The 19,039-nt window shown below is 39.5% G+C and overlaps 1 protein-coding gene across 1 annotated transcript in view; it reads left to right on the forward strand.

Moving 5' to 3' along the window:
• Nucleotides 1-17,421: 17,421 nt before the first annotated feature.
• Nucleotides 17,422-19,039, forward strand: part of RXFP1 (relaxin family peptide receptor 1) — a 60,377-nt gene continuing 58,759 nt past the window's right edge. Inside the window, exons 1-2 of the mRNA XM_025874376.2 lie at nt 17,422-17,518; nt 17,629-17,766. Of these exons, the coding sequence (XP_025730161.2) occupies nt 17,452-17,518; nt 17,629-17,766 (205 nt within the window). The 5' untranslated portion in view covers nt 17,422-17,451. The remainder of the gene's footprint in view (nt 17,519-17,628; nt 17,767-19,039) is intronic.

The following is a 19,039-nucleotide window of genomic DNA, read 5'->3' on the forward strand; positions in this document are numbered from 1 at the left end:
AGTGAGAGACAACTGCAGTTAAGAAAAGACAATGGCAGACCCTGTGAGGGAAGAAAGAAGCCGAGAGGGGGAGACATTGGCACATTCAGGATAAGCTGTGAAGAGAAAGTCGCCAGCCCTTGCTAACGGATCACAGGTGCAAGGTGAGGGGCAACGAGAGAGAGAGAATCTTTTATCTCTAAAAGGTGAGAGAAGGCAAAAGGAATTATAAGGGTCAGAGAGGAGCGAAAGGAATTTTCTTTTAAAAGGAGAGAAGAATAGGGCGCCTGGGTGGCTCAGTCGGTTAGGCGACTGCCTTCGGCTCAGGTCATGATCCTGGAGTCCCGGGATCGAGTCCTGCATCGGGCTCCCTGCTCAGCAGGGAGTCTGCTTCTCCCTCTGACCCTACCCCCTCTCATGAGCTCTCTCTCTCTCATTCTTTCTCTCAAATAAATAAATAAAATCTTTAAAAAAAAAAAAAAAGGAGAGAATAATATATAGGAAAATGGCCATATAAGGTAGAGATTCTCTGCTTAATAATTCAATTCTGGAGGAATGATGCTTCCACTCACCTGCCGCAGATGAGCACCCAACGCATTTATTGGTCTAATGACCTGGGAAAAGATGGGTAGGTCAGCAGGCAACCACTCAGAGGGAGCCCAGCTGGTAACAGCCATACTAGAGTAGGACCAAAGAAGAGAAGATGAATCCTTCCTCACTGCCTAACCTGGTGACCTGAATTAGTAACCACTTCCCAGTACAGGCTTCAGCTTAATTTGAGATGGCAGAGTGGACAGAAACAGGCAGTCAGGCAGTCAACAACACAAATCAGTACCCACGGAGAGCCATGTTCGTTAGAAATCAATCATGAAAGGTTTGAGGGTGGGGGTGCCCTACAAAAGATTAAGGAGAGTATTAACTAATTCCTGATAGACATCAATAAGAAAAGAAAGGTATAAGCAATAACTACTTGGTATCAGAGAGGGTCTTAGTATCAAAGTGGGCCACATGTGACTCTTAGCAGCTGGGCCAATATTCAGCCCATGATGCTTACAATTTCATGGATCCATGATTGATTGGATGGAAGGGATTCTCTTAAAGATATTCTCAGCACAGCTGTTAGTCACAATAGAAATAACCTGGAAATTAAAAACAATGGACTTAGAAAGAAGGGAAATTCGCACATAGTACTCGTGACTTCTGTGAAAGGCAGTGAGGGACTCTTTCACATCCATTAGCTTCATCTAATCATGCCAAAAAACCTGGAAGGGAGATTTTACTAATCCCCGTGTTCCAGAAGAGGAAACGGAGAAGTTGATTATATCTAACCTCCCCTCTGCCTGGTATTTGGGCACAACCCACACAATTTTTGAATAAATATGAAATTACCTGGACACCGTGCGTGTGTGTGTGTGTGTGCGTGTGTGTGTGCGTGTGTGTAATATATGTATACTTTAAGTTTTCTGAGAATTACGGGTGTGAGACACAAACAACTTTAAATGCCAGGCATATTATTTATAAGATATGTCATTCCATCTCAACTGTCCGCACAAAATCCACAAGGGCACAAATGGGAACTTCCAAGAATAACTCCCCCCACCCGGCAGTAGCCACACTTAGCCTACACTGGGAACAGGTAGAGCACCCCTGTGGTGCTAGCAAGTCTTGAGGACTGCCATTGTCTGAGGTTGTGGTAATTCTAAGAAAAGGCACAAGCAGGAAAATATTCCAATTTAAATAAGCCTCTTTGACTTTGCTGAATAATAAGTAGCTATACAGAAAAGCATTAAAATTAAGTCCATGACAGATGTTATTAACAAAATAACAGCCACCATGGGAATTCTAAAAAGGAAGCCATGGTCAACCTAGCCTGCAGACATGCAGTCAGTCAATAGTCAGTGGTGCGCGGAACAGTCCTGTCATGATATTCAGAGTCACGCTTATTGTTATTTCTCCCTCAGAGGTAATATCCCCACTGCGTACCTTGAGACAACTATGTCACATCCAATTAAAACTTGTCCAACTCTCATGGTCTATAAATATGCCTTTGAAATTGTCCTTTGGGTTAAAGATGGGGGAAGAAACTACAGACTCCAGGTCATAAACACACGGATGATATGGAATGACATATCTTATAAATAATATGTCTGGCATTTAAAGTTGTTTGTGTCTCACACCCATAATTCTCAGAACACTTAAAGTATACATACATTACACACACACACATATATGGTGTCCAGGTAATTTCATATTTATTCAAAAATTGTGTGGGTATGTGCCCAAATACCAGGCAGAGGGGAGGTTAGATATAATAATAAACATTTTTAAAATGGAACTTGACAAAGCTTTTTAGCTACAGTAAGTTAAAAGATTAAGATATTTACCAAACCTTTTTAAATTTTATTTTGAAAAATTTTAAACCTGCAAAAAGATTACAAAAGCAGTAAACGAACACTCCTATACCTTTCACCTGGATTCACCTATTGTTAACATCGTCCCGCACTTGCTTTCTAAATCTCTCACCAAACACACAAACTTACACGTTTTTCTTGCTGAACAATTTCAGAGTAAGTTGCAAACATCATGATCCTTCCTCCTAAGAATAACATTTTCTTAGCCCTCATACGACAATTAAATTCAGAAAAATCTAACACTGATAAAAATCAGACTTTCTAACATAAAGTCCATATTCATAGTTCATCAATTACCCTAATTATGACCTTTATAGAAAAAAAATTATTTGTTTTTCTAATCCAGGCTCCAATCCAAGATCACACTTTGCATTCAACAGCCACAGGTCTGTAGTCTCCTTTAATCTGAAGGCAATGACATGAGTTTTGAAGAATGTTGTTCTGTAGAACATTCCTTAGTTTGGGTTTGTCTGATTCAAGGGTATGCTTTTATAGATACCTAAAATAATACCTTTTTTTCAAACACAAGCCTGTTACAGAAGCTGTCATGGAAATATACCAGGGGAAAGCTACATGCTATGTTTGGGGGCTCATCTCTTGTTAAAGTGTCTCCTCATATTGCATCATTTTATCTTTAAAATAGGGCTCACAGAACTCCCTGTTTCCACATCTCATTTGTTCTTTGCATTGTTCTCCGCCAGTTTTCAAACAAAAACATCACACTTATCTATGCTGACTAACCTTCAAAGTCATTTATTCTTAAGATTGTATTTATTTATGCGAGAGAGAGAGCATGAGCAGGGAATGGGGAATAGGGAAAAGAAGGCTCCCCGCTGAACAGGGAGCCCGACGCAGGGCTCTATCCCGGGAACCCAGGATGTTGATCCCAGGACCCCTGGGATCATGACCTGAGCTGAAGGTAGATGCTTAAATGACTCACCCAGGCTAAAAGTCATTTCTGAAGCCTTAACCTAAGCCCACACTTTGCCTTCACCTGTTGGCAATGATTTTCATCTTCCTAGGTTCCTTTACCTAGATACATTTATAGTTCTCATGCTCCCCTCCAGGGTAGGGAGTCTGCATCACTATTTTCATCAAGCCCCTCTGCATCAGAAATGCATTCTAGGTGCCACAAAGAGAAAGACCAAGCAACAGTGGCTTAAACAAATAAGAGTTTATTTTTCTCACATGAACACCATCCAGAAGTAAGTGCCTGCTGACACTGGATCAGCTGTTCAGCCATACCATTAGGATCCTAAGCTCTTTCTTTCACTCCACCTTCTTTTGTGCACTGGTTATTGTGTTAAATGCTTATTTCCTAATGCATGCCAAGATGGCTACTGTAACACCAGACATTAAGTCCACGTTCAAAGCAGGAAGAAGGGAAAGACTGACATGAAACTCCACCTCTCCCCTTTAATCAGGAAAGCAATAGCTTGTCCAGAAATTCCCCAAGAAAACTTTTACTTCTTACATCTCATTGGTAGGAATTTGGTCACATAGCCTGCCTAACAGACAAGGGAGCACGGAACGCTAGGAAGAGTAGTACCATTATTGTTGAGGCCTGTCATTTCATTTTCCAGTACTGTGTCACCATAAAAAAAAGGGGGGGGAGGATCCCATTATGAAAGGGAAGGGGGAAATGGATAATGAGCAGGCAACTAGAAATTCCTCTCTCTCCTCCCAATCACTATTTAACTGGCTCCATTCTCTACTTCTCATTTTCATTCTATATTTCTTCTCAATTTTTCTTCATTGATCTTCTCTTACTAGTACTTCTTGAAAAACGAACTTTCAAACATTTTTGTTAACATTTTATCTTCCACCCAGAGTCAAATAATATTACAACAGCTGGTACTGTCTCTTCTCTTGACATGTGAGGAAACCTGAAATCCAGCAAGAGGAAGTGACTTGCCCAAATTTGCCCATCAATTTAGAGGTATGCCCAAGAATAAAACATAACTCTGCTCAACATCAGTATTGATACTAAATATCAGAATAAATGGCGCATATCTCTCCACTTTGTTCTGATGGTTCCTCTTGCCCATACCTCGGCCATTTAAATATAAAGTTCTCCACAAGGATTCATCAATTCAGTTGTTTATTTCTGGAAACTTCTCTAAGAGGAAAGATCATGAGAATTGTATTTTCCCCTTTTTAAATTTTTTACTTTCTAAATATGAAGGAAGGAGAAACCTTTTACTTTGTAAATAGGAAGGAAGGAGAAACCAGGGTAAGAAGTCGCTGTCTTCATTGGAAATCATTGTGCCATATGAACCATGAGTCTGAATTTACAAAGCTGCCATCTCCAACACGTCTGCCAAGAAACAATGGGAAAATGTCTATTTAGATGCATTATGTTTGTCTTTGACTTTGTGGGGAAATATCTTAGAAAATCCATGTTAGAAGTAACACAAACATAAAATACCCTGATGAATTTGTATTTCTTCCTTGCACTGGAAAGATTTCAGAAGACAAATCATCCAGAATAGAAGTCAAAGAGGAAGACCGTCAGAAGGTAAAATTGACCTTGATCATAAAGGGTAAGATTCAGAAAAAGAAGATATGCAGAAGACCCTGTCATAAGCCAAAAAAGGAAGTTGAAATATGAATGAGTTTTCAGGGGCTCACAAGCAGGTCAATATGGGGGAATGAGTTGAGGCACTGTGTTAAGAACACATGCTCTGAAGGGAGTCAGACCTGAGTCTGCATCAATCCTGTCACTTAACAGTTCTGTGATCCCACACAACTTACTCCTTTATGCCTTACCTTCTAAACTGTAAAGTCATGATAATATTAATAATTATTTCATGGGATTGTCCTGAGGATAAAATGAAGCAAGGCATGTGACGTGCTTAGCCTAGCCCTTACATAGTGTAAGTGCTCAAAAACATGAAAGAAAAAAACTATCAATCAGAGCAAAAGATTAAAGTAATGGATTCTTAGGTTTAAAAAAGGTAGGTTATGGAGAGTTGGGACCTCTTTGACTAGAAGGCTAAAAGTGTAATCAAAAGGAAACCACTAAAATGTATTACCTGAACATAATATGGACTGGAATCAGTTGAGACAGTAGGAATGGAAATAAGGTGCTGGATGGAAGAGCTATTAAGAAATATAACTGCCCTTGATTTAGGATCTCTATTTCTTGGCTACATCACTAATCAATAAAACTGACTGCTGTCGTACCAGTGAGTAGGAATAAAATGTGATGGTTGGATAGTCGAGAAAACAGTTTTGTCATGATTTGAGGAATATGCTAGAAATGCATAAATAGAGAATTCAGAAACTTTGGCTACTCTTTGTGTTGGAAAATATGTACATCCATTCAATAAATTCTTACTGAATACTTATTATGGCAGAATACTAAGCCCTAAGAAATGTTTATAACATCTCATCCAACTGAAGATCACTTATCTGGAACCTCAAAATTTTGATTCTTAAAAACCATTAAAAAACAAAAGAAGAGGAAAGAAATCTTGTTCTTTTTCAGGCCCTCGTTCATAGCATATTTGCTCATTTTTACACAGAAGTTTATCATGTCTGAGTATCTGCATTTGTAGCTACAGCCAGTTCAAGTACAAAATTAGAAACAGTAATTAGAGGACTAAGACTACAGAGGCAAACATTAATGATGGGTGAAGCAGACAGCTGGTGAAGAATTGCAAAGAAAAACTCTACAAGGCACAGGAGTCTGTGGTCAAATTTATAGGACACAAATCCTCTCAAAAGGCCCCAAAGCTATCATTGTGCTGTTCAACATGATAACCCAAATTCACAAGGGAGATTAAGATAGTATTCGATAGCTTTCCGAAACTTTGGAGGTAAAGCTGAACACAAAAATTCTATCACAGAAGCCAGTATAGAAGAACATGGTTGACAAGTTTTGCTAAAAAGGGGAGACAAGAAATGGGAACGGAACTGGCATGGAAAATGGAGTCATGAGTTTTTTTTTCTTTTGTTTTGTTCTTTGGAAGGGAGACAGAACAGCACAATTTCAGGCTCTCGAAAATGAGCCAGGAAAGCAGTAAAAATTGATGATGCCTAGCGAGAAGAAGGAACCAGTGGATTGTGTCCTGAGTAAGAGAGAGGAGGTGATACCTGTAGCTCAGGGGGAGGGCGGACTTTCTGCAAGAGCAAAGAGGGCTCATCTGCAACAAGGGCGGGGAGGTGGAGTATGTGAGGGTGGTCTGCAGGGAGAGGCAGTGGGGGGGAATAGTGGGGCTCCTCTGAGCAGCATTAAAAGCCCTCCAATATTCAGGTCCTATTATGAAATAGATCATGTGCTTTTTCTTGCCAAGTCTAGCCCTACACGTGCAGGTCCAAGAGAAACAGAACTGGATAGAACTGAAGTTTCGGCTTCGCCATAAAAGTAAATGTAGAAGGGATACATTTTCTGCAAACCAACAATAGCCAGATTTGTGAATCGCAACTGTTCTGTTTCGAGAGCTACTACTTATTCCTTCAATGAAGATTTCCAAATGCCTCCCAGGAATAGCCCGTCACTGAGCATGCAAAATAAACCAAGCAGCTCTTTCCTAGCAATCAGGACGAGCTAATCCTACACATTTTGCTTAAGGAGTTCTTCCAGAAAGGATTTGCATGGTAGCAGCTTGGTAGCCTTTGAGTAGATTAAGGTTGGAATTCATCTCAGTGATTCTGTAATTCTGGAAAGAACCCATTTAAAATATACTTTGAACTCCACAGTGCTTGATTTAAATCTGTTTTTAAAAAATATACACACAATAAAATATGCCATTTTTTTAATGTGGCGCCAACAATACAATTTAGACACAAGTAATACAGAAATAGTGAAACTCCTTTTAGGAACTTAGGGGCAGAATCATGGAACTTAATTTCCCAATAAATGAAATTGACCTGAATGCCCACTGCTACGCATAACAGAAAACTTAATGTGCCTCCAGGTAATCCAATCACTTCTGTTTTCTTACTTTATTCCTTTCAATATCTTTTGGGTTAATATTTTGCCTGAGTCGGGCGCGACTGCCTGCGGCTCAGGTCATGATCCTGGAGTCCCGGGCTCCCTGCTCAGCAGGGAGTCTGCTTCTCCCTCTGACCCTCCCCCCTCTCATGTGCTCATTCTCTTTCATTCTCTCTCTCAAATAAATAAATAAAATCTTAAAAAAAAAATATTTTGCCTGAGTCAAAGCTCTCCACCTCCAATGTCTCCTCTCCTCTCCAGAAGTGGGATCTATACTGGGCCATGTTTTTTGTGTCATCTAGCCTCGGGTGGGCGGGGCATCTGGCTTTTTGGTCCTTTTGTCCACTGCTGGATCTTTCACACAGGAAACCACACCACGCATGCTTGGTACCTGGTTCTCCATTCCTGTCATCTCTGTTGTAGAGACATCTGCTCCCCCACACTCTTCCGCAGTTTGCCTCACACGGGGCAGTCTGCAGCTTCCTCCCCCACCTCTCCCAGTCGGCTGGCTCATTCCCCCGCTACTTCTGTCCCTCTGGGGAGTGCCGTCGATTTCAGGACACCCTTCCATTCCAGTCCAGGATTTCATAAAATAAGAGAATGTAAAAAGGAGTGCTCAGGTCTTTATCCTTAAACACATCTCTGTTTTATTCTACCATGGTCAAACTATGTAGTGGGGTGAAGAAGGTCCACTGAAGTTTGTGATCTCTTTACTCACCAAGGGCATAATTTCCCACTACTTTTTGATCTTCCCTCCAGATTATTTGGTCCCAGCCCAGAGGAACGGAGATTCCGTCCAATCCATTTCCTCTTCTGATGAATCTTTATATCTTTGGGAGGCAGGAAAACTACCTCATCTTATTCAGTCAAGGTTCTACCAGGGAAAAAGAAGCAATAGGATATATATATTTTTTATTTTTATATATTTCTCACTCTATACATATATACACATACATACATATGGTGATTTTTATGTTCATATTATTTTCATATATGCTCATACATATGTATGTGTACATGCATATATGTGTATAGATTGGTAGATATAGATATATAGTAAGATTTATTTCAAAGAATTGGTTTACTTGGTTGTGGGTCTGTCTGGTCAAGTCTGAAATCCATCAGGCTAGAAACTCTTGGGAAGGAGCTGACGCTGTAGTCCACAGGAAGAATTTCTTCTTCCACAGAGAAACCTCAATCTCTGCTCTTAAAGTCTTCAACTGATTGGATGAGGCCCACCCACATTATTCAGGGTAATTTCCTTTACTTAAAGTGATTGCAGATGTTAATCCCATTTACAAAATGCCTTCACAGTAATGCCTAGCTTAGTACTGGAATGAAAAACTGGGTACTAGAGCCTCGCCAAGTTAACACATACAACTAACCATCACATATGCATTCTCACTCTGGTTTATGTATAAATTTTACGTTCTAAGTTCTCCACACAAATCAGCCTTTGGAGCTTAAAGGAAAAGAAATATTCTCTCCTCAAAATTCTGGCTCTTGCAGGAACGCCCTGGGTGGCTCAGTCAGTTGAGCATCTCACTCTTGGTCTCTGCTCAGGTCATGGGATCTCAGGGTCATGGGATCAAGCCCCAAGGCCAGCTCCGCACTCAGCACTGAGTCAGCTTGAGATTCTTTCTCTCCCTCTTCTGCCCCACCTGCCATGATCTCTCTCTCTCTCTCTCTCTCTCTCTCAAATAAATAAATTAAAGTTTAAAAAAAAATTGAGGGCTCTTGCAATGGAAATCCAGGCTTTCAATAATAACGCTTCATCTAAAAGTTTATAAGTTAATTCCAGTAGTAATATATTCCTTGGTTCTCAGCTATACTTACCCACCTCAAAAAACAATGAATATCACTGAAATAAGTGAAGAGCCCATGCAACAAAAAAATTTCAGGAAAGAAAAAAACCTCAGCCGTTATTTTCAAACTTTATCCCACCAAATTCTAAGACCCCACGAATAAGCCAAGATTTTTTTTCTTTCTCCAAATTTCTGTTTAAATTCTAGTTAGTTAACATATAGTGCAATATTAGTTTCAGGTGTAGAATTTAGCGATTCATTACTTACATACAATGCCCAGTGCTCATCACAACAAGCCCTCCTTAATCCCCATTACCTGTTTAGCCCATCCTCCCCCAAACTCCCCACCTCTCCTTGGTAACCATCAGTTTGTTCTCTAGAGTTAAGAGCCTATTTCTTGGTTTGCCTCTCTTTTTTCCCCACTATGTTCATTTGTTCTGTTTCTTAAATTCTACATGAGTGAAATCACATGGTATTTGTCTTTCTCTGACTAACTTAGTTCACTTAGCATAATACTCTCTAGTTCCATTCACGTTGTTGAAAATGAGAAGATCTCATTTTATATATATACCACCTCTTCTTTATCCATTCAGCAGTTGATGGACATTTTGGGCTCTTTCCATAATTTGGCTATTGTTGGTAATGCTGCTATAAACATCGGAGTGCATGTATCTCTTTGAATTAGTATTTTTGTATTCTTGGGGTAAATATCCAGTGGTGCAATTGCTGGATCATATGTTGCTTCTATTTTTAACTTTTTGAGGAAACTGCATACTGTTTTCCAGAGTGGCTGCACCAGTTTGCGTTCCCACCAGCAGTGCAAGAGACTTCCCCTTTCTCCACATCCTCACCAACACCTGTCATTTCCTGTGTTGTTAATTTTAGCTGTTCTGACAGGTGTGAGGTGATATCTCATTGTAGTTTTGAGTTGTATTTCCCTGATTAGTGATGTTACGCATCTTTTCATGTGTCTGTTGGCCATCTGAATGTCCTCTTTGGAAAAATGTCTATTCATGTCTTCTGCCACTTTTTAATTGGATTATTTGGTTTTGGGGTGTTGAGTTTGATAAGTTCTTTATATATTTTGGATACTAACCCTTTATCAGATATGTCATTTGCAGTATCTTTTCCCATTCTTTTGGTTGCCTTTTAGTTTTTTTTATTGTTTCCTTTGCTGTGCAGATGTTTTTATCTTGATAAAGCCCCAATAGTTCATTTTTGCTTTTGTTTCTCTTGCCGCGGGACATACTTAGTAAGAAGTTCTTATGTAAGCTGAGATTTTTAAAAATTAGATCAAATTTAATGGAAATATATGAAAGACATGAACTTAATAAAAATGTAAGACATTTTGCTTTATTTTTCTAGGTTCTTTTATCTTGGTTTTTATGGGAAGTTATTTTTAATGGCATGTTCTTATGTTCTCCTAGACTAATGATATAGGGAGGATATGAGTGAAATAGGGCATGAACTATTAAGCTGGTGAGAATGAGCAGATAATGCTAATGAAAATTCAGTCCATCTCCAGTTAATTCAATTCACCACATATCATTCATTCTCATTCATTCATTTATTCATTCATTCATAAGTATTGATTGCCATCTTATGCTACCTAAGCACAGGAATATGACCATAATTTGAGACACAGTCTCTCTGCCCCCAGAATGCTGACAGAAGAGACATATGTGGACAACAATTATAATATAGTGCAACAGGGGGCTGTTAAAATGGGATAAGTACAGGATGCTAAGAAAACAGAGAAGAGGTATACAATCCAGCCTAGAGAAGAAATAGAAGCTTTCAGAGGAAGGTGATATGTGAGTCCTAAGAAAGTATAAGATATTGGCAGGTAAATGAGGAAATCACACTGCCTATTTACTGCCATTTTGTTGGTAGGAAACAGCAATGTGCATGACACATCTGGGGACTGCAGTCTGTCCTTGGGTCAGTTCTGTGTGAGACCTTAAGTCAGACTGGAATCAGGACAAAGAACGATAAAGTCATAATTCTTTGTTGTTGTTGCTGGAAGCACGGTTTGTTTGTTTTAGTTGGGAGAATGGTATTTTATTTTTTATTCAAGTGTAATTAACATACAGTGTTATATTACTGTCAGGTGTACAATATAATGATTCAGCAATTCTATATATTACTCAGTGCTCATCATGACAAGTGTAATTTTTTTTTTTTTAAGAAAGAGAGCACGCATGCGTGGGGGGTAGGGAGGCAGGGAGAAAGGGCAGAGGGAGAGAGAGAAACCCAAGCAGGCTCCACGCCCCGCACAGAGCCTCAATCTCCCAACCTCAAGATCATGACCTGAGCTGAAATCAAGAGTCACATGCTTAACTGACTGAGCCACCCAGGCGCCCCACGGTAAGTGTGTTCTTAATCCTCTCCACCTAGAGAAAGGCATAATTCCTGGGAAACTATGTTTAATTTATCCACAGCAGTGTAAGTTATGAAAAAAATCATAATAAAATATTTAAAATGAGAGAAACTGGGCTGAGGCAATATCATTAAGAGCTGTTGAGTACCTGAATTTTGTCAGGACAAATAAATTTTCTTTTTGGCTGTTTTTTCAACTTTATTGAGGTATATACAATTGAATTTTTTTCAAGATTTTTTGCGTGTACAGAGTGCACACATCTCAAACGCTCAAATTTGAAGTCTAAAATGTCCTTTTAAATAATACCTCCTTTGTTTAAGATTTTATTTATTTATTTGACAGAGAGAGAGAGAGACAGCGAGAGAGGGAACACAAGCAGGAGGAGTGGGAGAGGGAGAAGCAGGCTTCCCGCGGAGCAGGGAGCCAGATGTGGGGCTCGATCCCAGGACCTTGGGATCATGACCTGAGCCAAAGGCAGACGCTTAATGACTGAGCCACCCAGGCGCCCCAAATAATCCTTCCTTTTAAACATCTGTTTTGTTATTCATAGATTCATGGAACTAGTTCAAGAGGCCTGAAAATGTTTTGTGGCTGATTCTTTTACTTTTGGCAAAATATACTTAAATTATCTATCCAATTTTTCAGAACCTCCAGAGACCGTCTCAGTAATCCAATCCATTGTTTAATAATCCTTATAGCTAAGAAATTATTCTTTCTAACTACCATGAACGTCCTCCCTGGCATTAGTGGACATAACAAGGTGTAGCCGCTTTCTCAATTATCAAAACAACAGCAATCCAGAGACACAACAGCTGCACTGGTCCCTCTGTTTGGTAACGTCTGTCTACTTCTAAAATCTCTTAAAATCTATTGGAAAGTCTCTACTAGAAGATGAATAGCCACTGAGTATTAATTAATCAATTGCCTGTTCTGCAAGTGAGCTCATGTGTTAGTAGTCTGCAGTCATGGAGTGCTTTCCCATTGATTCTTCAACAATGCCGAGTCCTGGGTTTCTCAACCTGGGCACCACTGTCATTAGGACAGAGAGATCTTTGTTTGGGGGAGCCTTCCTATGCATTGTGAGATGTTTACCAGCATCCCTGGACTCTACTTCTTAGATGCCAACAGCAGCCCTCCCCTCTCCCTGTCATGCCAATAAAAAATGTCTCCAGACTTTGCCATTTGATCCCTGGGGTACAAGGAAAAATCATTCCTGTTTGAGACCCACTGACCTTACATTACCTTGTTTCAAAAGGTCTAAAGAGAGCTAACTACTATTACAAGTGAGATTTTTTAATCTATAGCTAAGAAACCAAATTTTCACACATTTGAACTGCTTGTAAATAACCTCAGATTATTTTATTATTATTAAAGCAGTACTCGCTTTTAAAAAACAAGTCCAAATTTTCTTGAAGATATAAACTGCAGAGTAAAATCTCCCCTTTGTCCTGCAATTACTGGTCCCACTTCCCAAAGACGACCACTGTTGACGGTTTGTTGTGAATACATCAGCATTTTATAAACACAAGTATTATATCGCCTTTATTTTATATAAATCAGATCAAACTATACAGACTATTGTTCAACATACATATGTGAATATATAGTTCCGAAATTGCCCCATGTATCTAACAAACCTCTGCTGTGACTGATATTTTTGTTTTGTTTTTAAATATCTTAAATAGTGGGACACCTGGGTGGCTCAGTCAGTTAAGCGTCTGCCTTAGGCTCAGGTCATGATCCCGGGGTCCTGGGATCAAGCCCTACACTGGGCTCCTGGCTCAGCGGGGAACCTGCTTCTCCTTCTGCCTCCCACCCCCCTCCTGTTTGTGCGCATGCACGTGCTCTCTCTCCCTCTCTCTGACAAATAAATAAATCTTTAAAAAATATATCTTAAATAGTTATCGGCAGTCATCATTTAAGATAGAAATTATCTTTTAAAATAAATGGGCTGTGGGCGCCTGGATGGCTCAGTCGATTAAGCATCTGCCTTCAGCTCAGGTCATGATCTCAAGGTCCTGGGATTGAGCCCCGTGTCAGACTCCCTGCTAAGAAGGGAGTCTGCTTCTCCCTCTCCCTCTCCCTCTGTGCACTTTTTCTCTCTTTCAAGTAAATAAATAAAATATTTAAAAAAATAAAATATTAAAATAGAATAAAAGGACAGAATGTAGGGAAAGTTTGTGTGCGCATGTGCATGCATGTGTGTGCACACATGTGTGTTTATTTTACTTCCTAACAAGGTATTTAGTAAACTATCTCTATAGTCTTGATGCTGTAATTATCTAAGAAAATAGAATATTGCATATTTTCCAGAGATCATAAAAAGGATTTCAAATGCGGGAAATAAGTTGTAGAATCCAATGACACTCTTACCTTAGTGCTTACACGAGTCATAGCTGAACAGAAACACGATAAACATTTTAATGAAATGTACCAATTACACTCACCTACTTTATTTTAGATTTAACTGAACAGAGATGCCCTTAGGCATTGACTTCAGAGCAACCATATTAAGATGTTCCATATTAACATTTAAGGTTGTTTCACAATAAGGGTTATAATTTCACCTTCGAGTTGGCATTTTCATGAGTTCCCTAGACAAAATTGTAAGTGCTTGTGCATTTCTGTCAAGGTCTGTCAAAAAGTAAAAGCTAAGTTTTATTCCATTAATGATAAACCACTAGGAACTTTGCCTCCAAAAAATTTTTATTATTAAGATTTTAGTCCCGAGTTGGAAGAAAAAGGTTATTTTAGTAAGGTTTGTTTGTGCAGACTCACCTTGGTGCCAACTTTCCATCTCCAGTGACAAGAGTTGTTCTCCTCCTTATATGGAAGGTGGAAGAAGACACCTTCAAAAAGGGAAATTTTTGCCCTGCTTTTAGACTGATGGTGGAGGGCAGAGAGCCCTCCCTGTGTTTGTTTGTTTGTTTTTAACTGTCTTTAACTGTCTTAATACTTAGGCCAAAGTGGCATATTTTGGGGTGGCATAATATGATCCCCTTCAACTGCAAAATTCTCCGATAACCATCTTATACTGGCCCCTTACTCTAATCATTCTATCATGGAGCCCTAAAGCTATTTGGTGATCAGAGAAAGGTATCCTTCTGTGCTGAGCGAGACAGAGGAGCTGTGCTAGCCCAGAGAGGAATTTTGGGGCCAGGCTGGGGTGAGGAGGTGTCCACGGAGGAAGCTGGTGTCTGGTATCGTGTATCAGGTTTCTAACAGGGCAAGGAGAGTGCTCATATAGGAAAAATGCCCATTACCAGGAGCCAGAACTGAATGGGGGTGAGGAGGGCGACCATGCAGGAAGAGGATCTGTCAAGATAATAACTATATTAAGGATAACAGAAAGCAGTTTCTCATTGTCAGAGAAGGGAGTTAGAGATACGTAAAGGGAAAAAAATAGACTGAACCTTCTAGTGTTGGCTGGGAATTGGAATCCCCCCTACAAAATGCTCATTAATTACAAAAGCTAACTTTACAGTGGAGGAGTTTTGGAGACATCACCTTAACCAAGTGACCAAAGTGATCATCATCAGTAATGGGACAAATCAAAATCTTGCATAACAGGCTGAAATGAGCATCACTTCTGTGAATTTCTTGCCAAAGGTGCATAATGTAAATCTAATTTTGATGAAATATCATACAACCAAAATTTAGGGACATTCTACAAAATGTTCAACTTGCAATCCTCATAAGTGTCGAGGTCATAAAAGATAAAGAAAGACTAAGAAACTATAGATTGAAGGAAACTAAAGAAATGTGACAATTAAACGCAAGGATTATTAACTAGATTCTTTTACTATAAAGGACTTTTGAGCAATATGTGAAACATGAATGGATTCTGAGGTTGACATGGTAGTAAGGCATCAATGTTAATTTCCTTATTTTGATGGTTCTAGCTTGGTTATGTAGGAGAATGCCCTTGCTTATAGAAAAAAACACAACCAAAATTTTTAGGTGTGATGGAGCATCTGATCGGAAACTTATTCTCAAATGATTTGGGGGGGGGGATTCATTCTTTATACTATATTTGAAACTTTAAGTTTGATACCACCTCAAAATAAAGTTATTTTTAAAATATCACTATTTAAGACTTTATTTTTTTAAAGATTTATTTATTTATTTATTTGAAAGAGAAAGAATGAGAGAGACAGAGAGCACATGAGAGTGGGGAAGGTCAGAGGGAGAAGCAGACTCCCTGCTGAGCAGGGAGCCCGATGCGGGACTCGATCCCGGGACTCCAGGATCATGACCTGAGCCGAAGACAGTCGCTTAACCAACTGAGCCACCCAGGCGCCCAATGTCACTATTTAAGACTTTAAATATATCTTTGAATCATAATGTTATAAAAACGTGGAGTTAATTTCATGGCACAATCATTGAAGAGCTGTATCTGCTGCTAAAGATAAACTTAAAAGATAGGACATAAGAGCATAATATCCATAAAAATAAGTTCCTCTGGAAGAATTTTCAAAACAGCAGCATGAAAACACAGGCAGGTATGTCTAGTTAAAACATCTTCTAACAGTAACTGTGGCCGAAGGCTGACAATTCATCAAAGAATTTTTCTGAAACCCCTGATTTTTATTTTTTTTAAGTAAGCTGCACACCCAATGTGGGGCTCGAACACATGAACCCGAGATCAAGAGTCTCATGCTCTATGGACTGACCCAGCCAGGCATCCCTGAAACCCTTAAATTTTAAATTTTGTTCTTAAGACATTAAAAAAGATATCAAAAGTCAGTATCAACACAAATTAACCTTATTTTATGTACTTGAAGTCTCTGAAATGTATGATGTTCTACCAGTGACATCCAGTGGTACACAAATCCTTTGACTTAATTTTAATCAGTTTGTTGAAAAAATATTGATAATTTTAAAATAATTTCACAAGTGAAAGTACTATTTACAACATAGCTCATTATTACATAGATTTAACCATTTCCTTCAACAAATGATGTGCTCTGAAAAACTAAGTACAGCCAAAACCTGGCATAGCTAGATTTCTTCTCTATAAAAATGTCACTTGCCCTGTTATTAAATGTCCTGCGGCATCTTTACAAAGAAAATAGCCACTTTTATTCTTTTCATGTCTTGATGACAGATTACAAATACATTTTTACAAAATAAATGCTATTGACAGTTCAAGCTATTCTGTTCTTATTTCTTATAATTGACAATATTCGAGAAAGTTCCAAGCAGGTACAAACTTGATAAGGATAATAAGCAACAGAATTACATTTGGGAGTCCCCAGTAATCTTCAAAGTTTATATAAATCTGAGGTTATAAAGTGGCATAGTTACTTTATATCCACACAAAAACCTGCATGTGGATTTTTATAGCAACTTTATTCATAACTGCCAAAATCTGGGTGCAACCTACAGATGTCCTTCTGTGGGTACATTCAGACAATGGAATATTATTCAGTACTAAAAAGAAATTAGTTATTAAGCCATAAAAAGACATAGAGGATCTTTAAATGCATGTTACTAAGTGAAAAAAGCCCATCTGAAAAGGGCAGGAACTTTATTTCATTCAGTGCAGTTTGCACAAAATCTTGCACAAAGCCTCGCACATAGGAACTCTCCAACCTGTGAGTGAGCGGGTGCATGTACTTTCCTGATGGTCTCTATGTGTTCTTCCTCTAGTACCAGACCAACCTTGATTCTGAGAACGCAATAAATTCCTGATTTTTTAAATGATTGGCTGAGAGGTTTTTGAAAGAGAAGAAAGGAACTGAGTTAAACTCTAAAGTATGGCAGACATTTCATAGAAAAAGAAGGGTTGGTTGTGGGAGCAGGGCGGACGCCACCCCCCGCCCCCCGGTCCTGCTCCCACAACCAACCGCAGGGGGACGGTTATCTGTGACATTCCACGTGGGAAACAACATGAGAAAAGGCAAAGAAAGGAGATTCCTGGCATCTTCTGGGAACATGGAAAAGAACGTCCCCATAGCATGGAGGTTCTTGGAAAAGAGCTGGCCTCAGGCTAGTGAGCAAGGTGAGGCTCCCTTCTATACCTGCCGGAATGAGAGCCTGTTTTGGGATACTGGGAGAAAACCACTTTTGGAAATGTTTTTTTATTAACCTTCTCTCCTCGTTCTTCATCAGTGGTTCCTGGGAGCGGGCAGGATGTCGAGTGTTCCCTCGGCTATTTCCCCTGCGGGAATATCACCAAGTGCCTGCCTCAGCTACTTCACTGCAACGGAGTGGACGACTGCGGCAACCGGGCTGACGAGGACGACTGCGGTGAGTGGAGCGCCCGCCCGTGCTCACCGCCGGACCCGGGGCGGACGCAGCGAGGGGAAGTCGCTGACACATCTCCCAGGGAGGACAGGGGGAAGAGAAAACTCAGCTGAAATACAAAATAGACGTCACTTAAGGAAGTCTCACATTTCTTTTATTAGCTTGAAACATCCGTTCTTTTCGACGTGTTGGTCTCACAGCCAGTATTTCAGGACAGTGGTGATTGTGCACATAGTTTTTTATCCCGCACACCGGTCCAGCGAGCATCTTACCGGCAGGAGGGTGTAGGGACTGAGAATATGGGCTCTGGAGCCGCACTGCCGGGTTCGAACCCGGGTACAACGATAACCAATGATGTAGCCTTGCGAATGTGTTCTAGCCTCCCTTTGCCTCCGTTTTCTCATGTTAGGAAAGGGTTTGGAAACTGCCCCTTTGCATTTGGGAAGATTGTATGTAAGAGATTAGAAGAAAGAGGCATACAGCAAGTGCTAGTTAAGTGTTAACGGCTATTGCCCTCTCTTATCTTTTGCTGACTACAGTTCTGAAGGGCAAAAGAGACCTCCTAGAAAAGGACACACAATTAAGTCCTCCCTACCTATTACTTAACCAACAATCATATTTATAATCTTGCAAAGCCAACAAGTAGGGCTTCCAGCCAGCAAGAATATCTGGAAAACTTGGCTTTGGGTTAGAATTTTGTTCACATTTCTGAAGCCTCAAAAACACAAATGTATAAAAGAACTTCAGTTGGCTGGATTTGACTCACTAGGAAAATGGGCTTCGGTTAATAATGTAAATATAATAAGATTTCTCACTCATGGAGAAATAAGGTACTATTTTTGGAGGACAAAAACATGCATGACGATTTGAAGTGCTGTCTAAATAATACATTGAGGAGGACTTGATGTCTTCACTCCCTGAAGTATTAGAGACTTTTTAAGGCACGACTTTGAAGGAGTTAACTCTTCAATGTTTGGAACATTGTCTCTAGATGGTGGAGGTTAACTCAAAACACACTTTCTAAACTGGTGAGCTTAAGCTAAAATTGCCTTTGATTTGGATGGCTATACCTATGTGTTTTCTTCTTTAAAAATATATTTTTAAATATATATGCGTGACTATAATTGAATATATATTAGATACAAGTATATATAAATATAAATTTTTATATGTAATATAAAAATATATACTCTATCTTGTTAAAATACCTGAATACTGAACAAATTAAAAAAAGAAGAAGAAAAGAAAACAGTGTTCTGCCCACTGCCAGCCACTC

Source organism: Callorhinus ursinus, unplaced genomic scaffold (genome assembly GCF_003265705.2).
Source record: "Callorhinus ursinus isolate GAN/ISIS: 27379988/994484 unplaced genomic scaffold, GSC_fseal_2.0 scaffold4, whole genome shotgun sequence".
Lineage (NCBI taxonomy): Eukaryota > Metazoa > Chordata > Mammalia > Carnivora > Otariidae > Callorhinus > Callorhinus ursinus.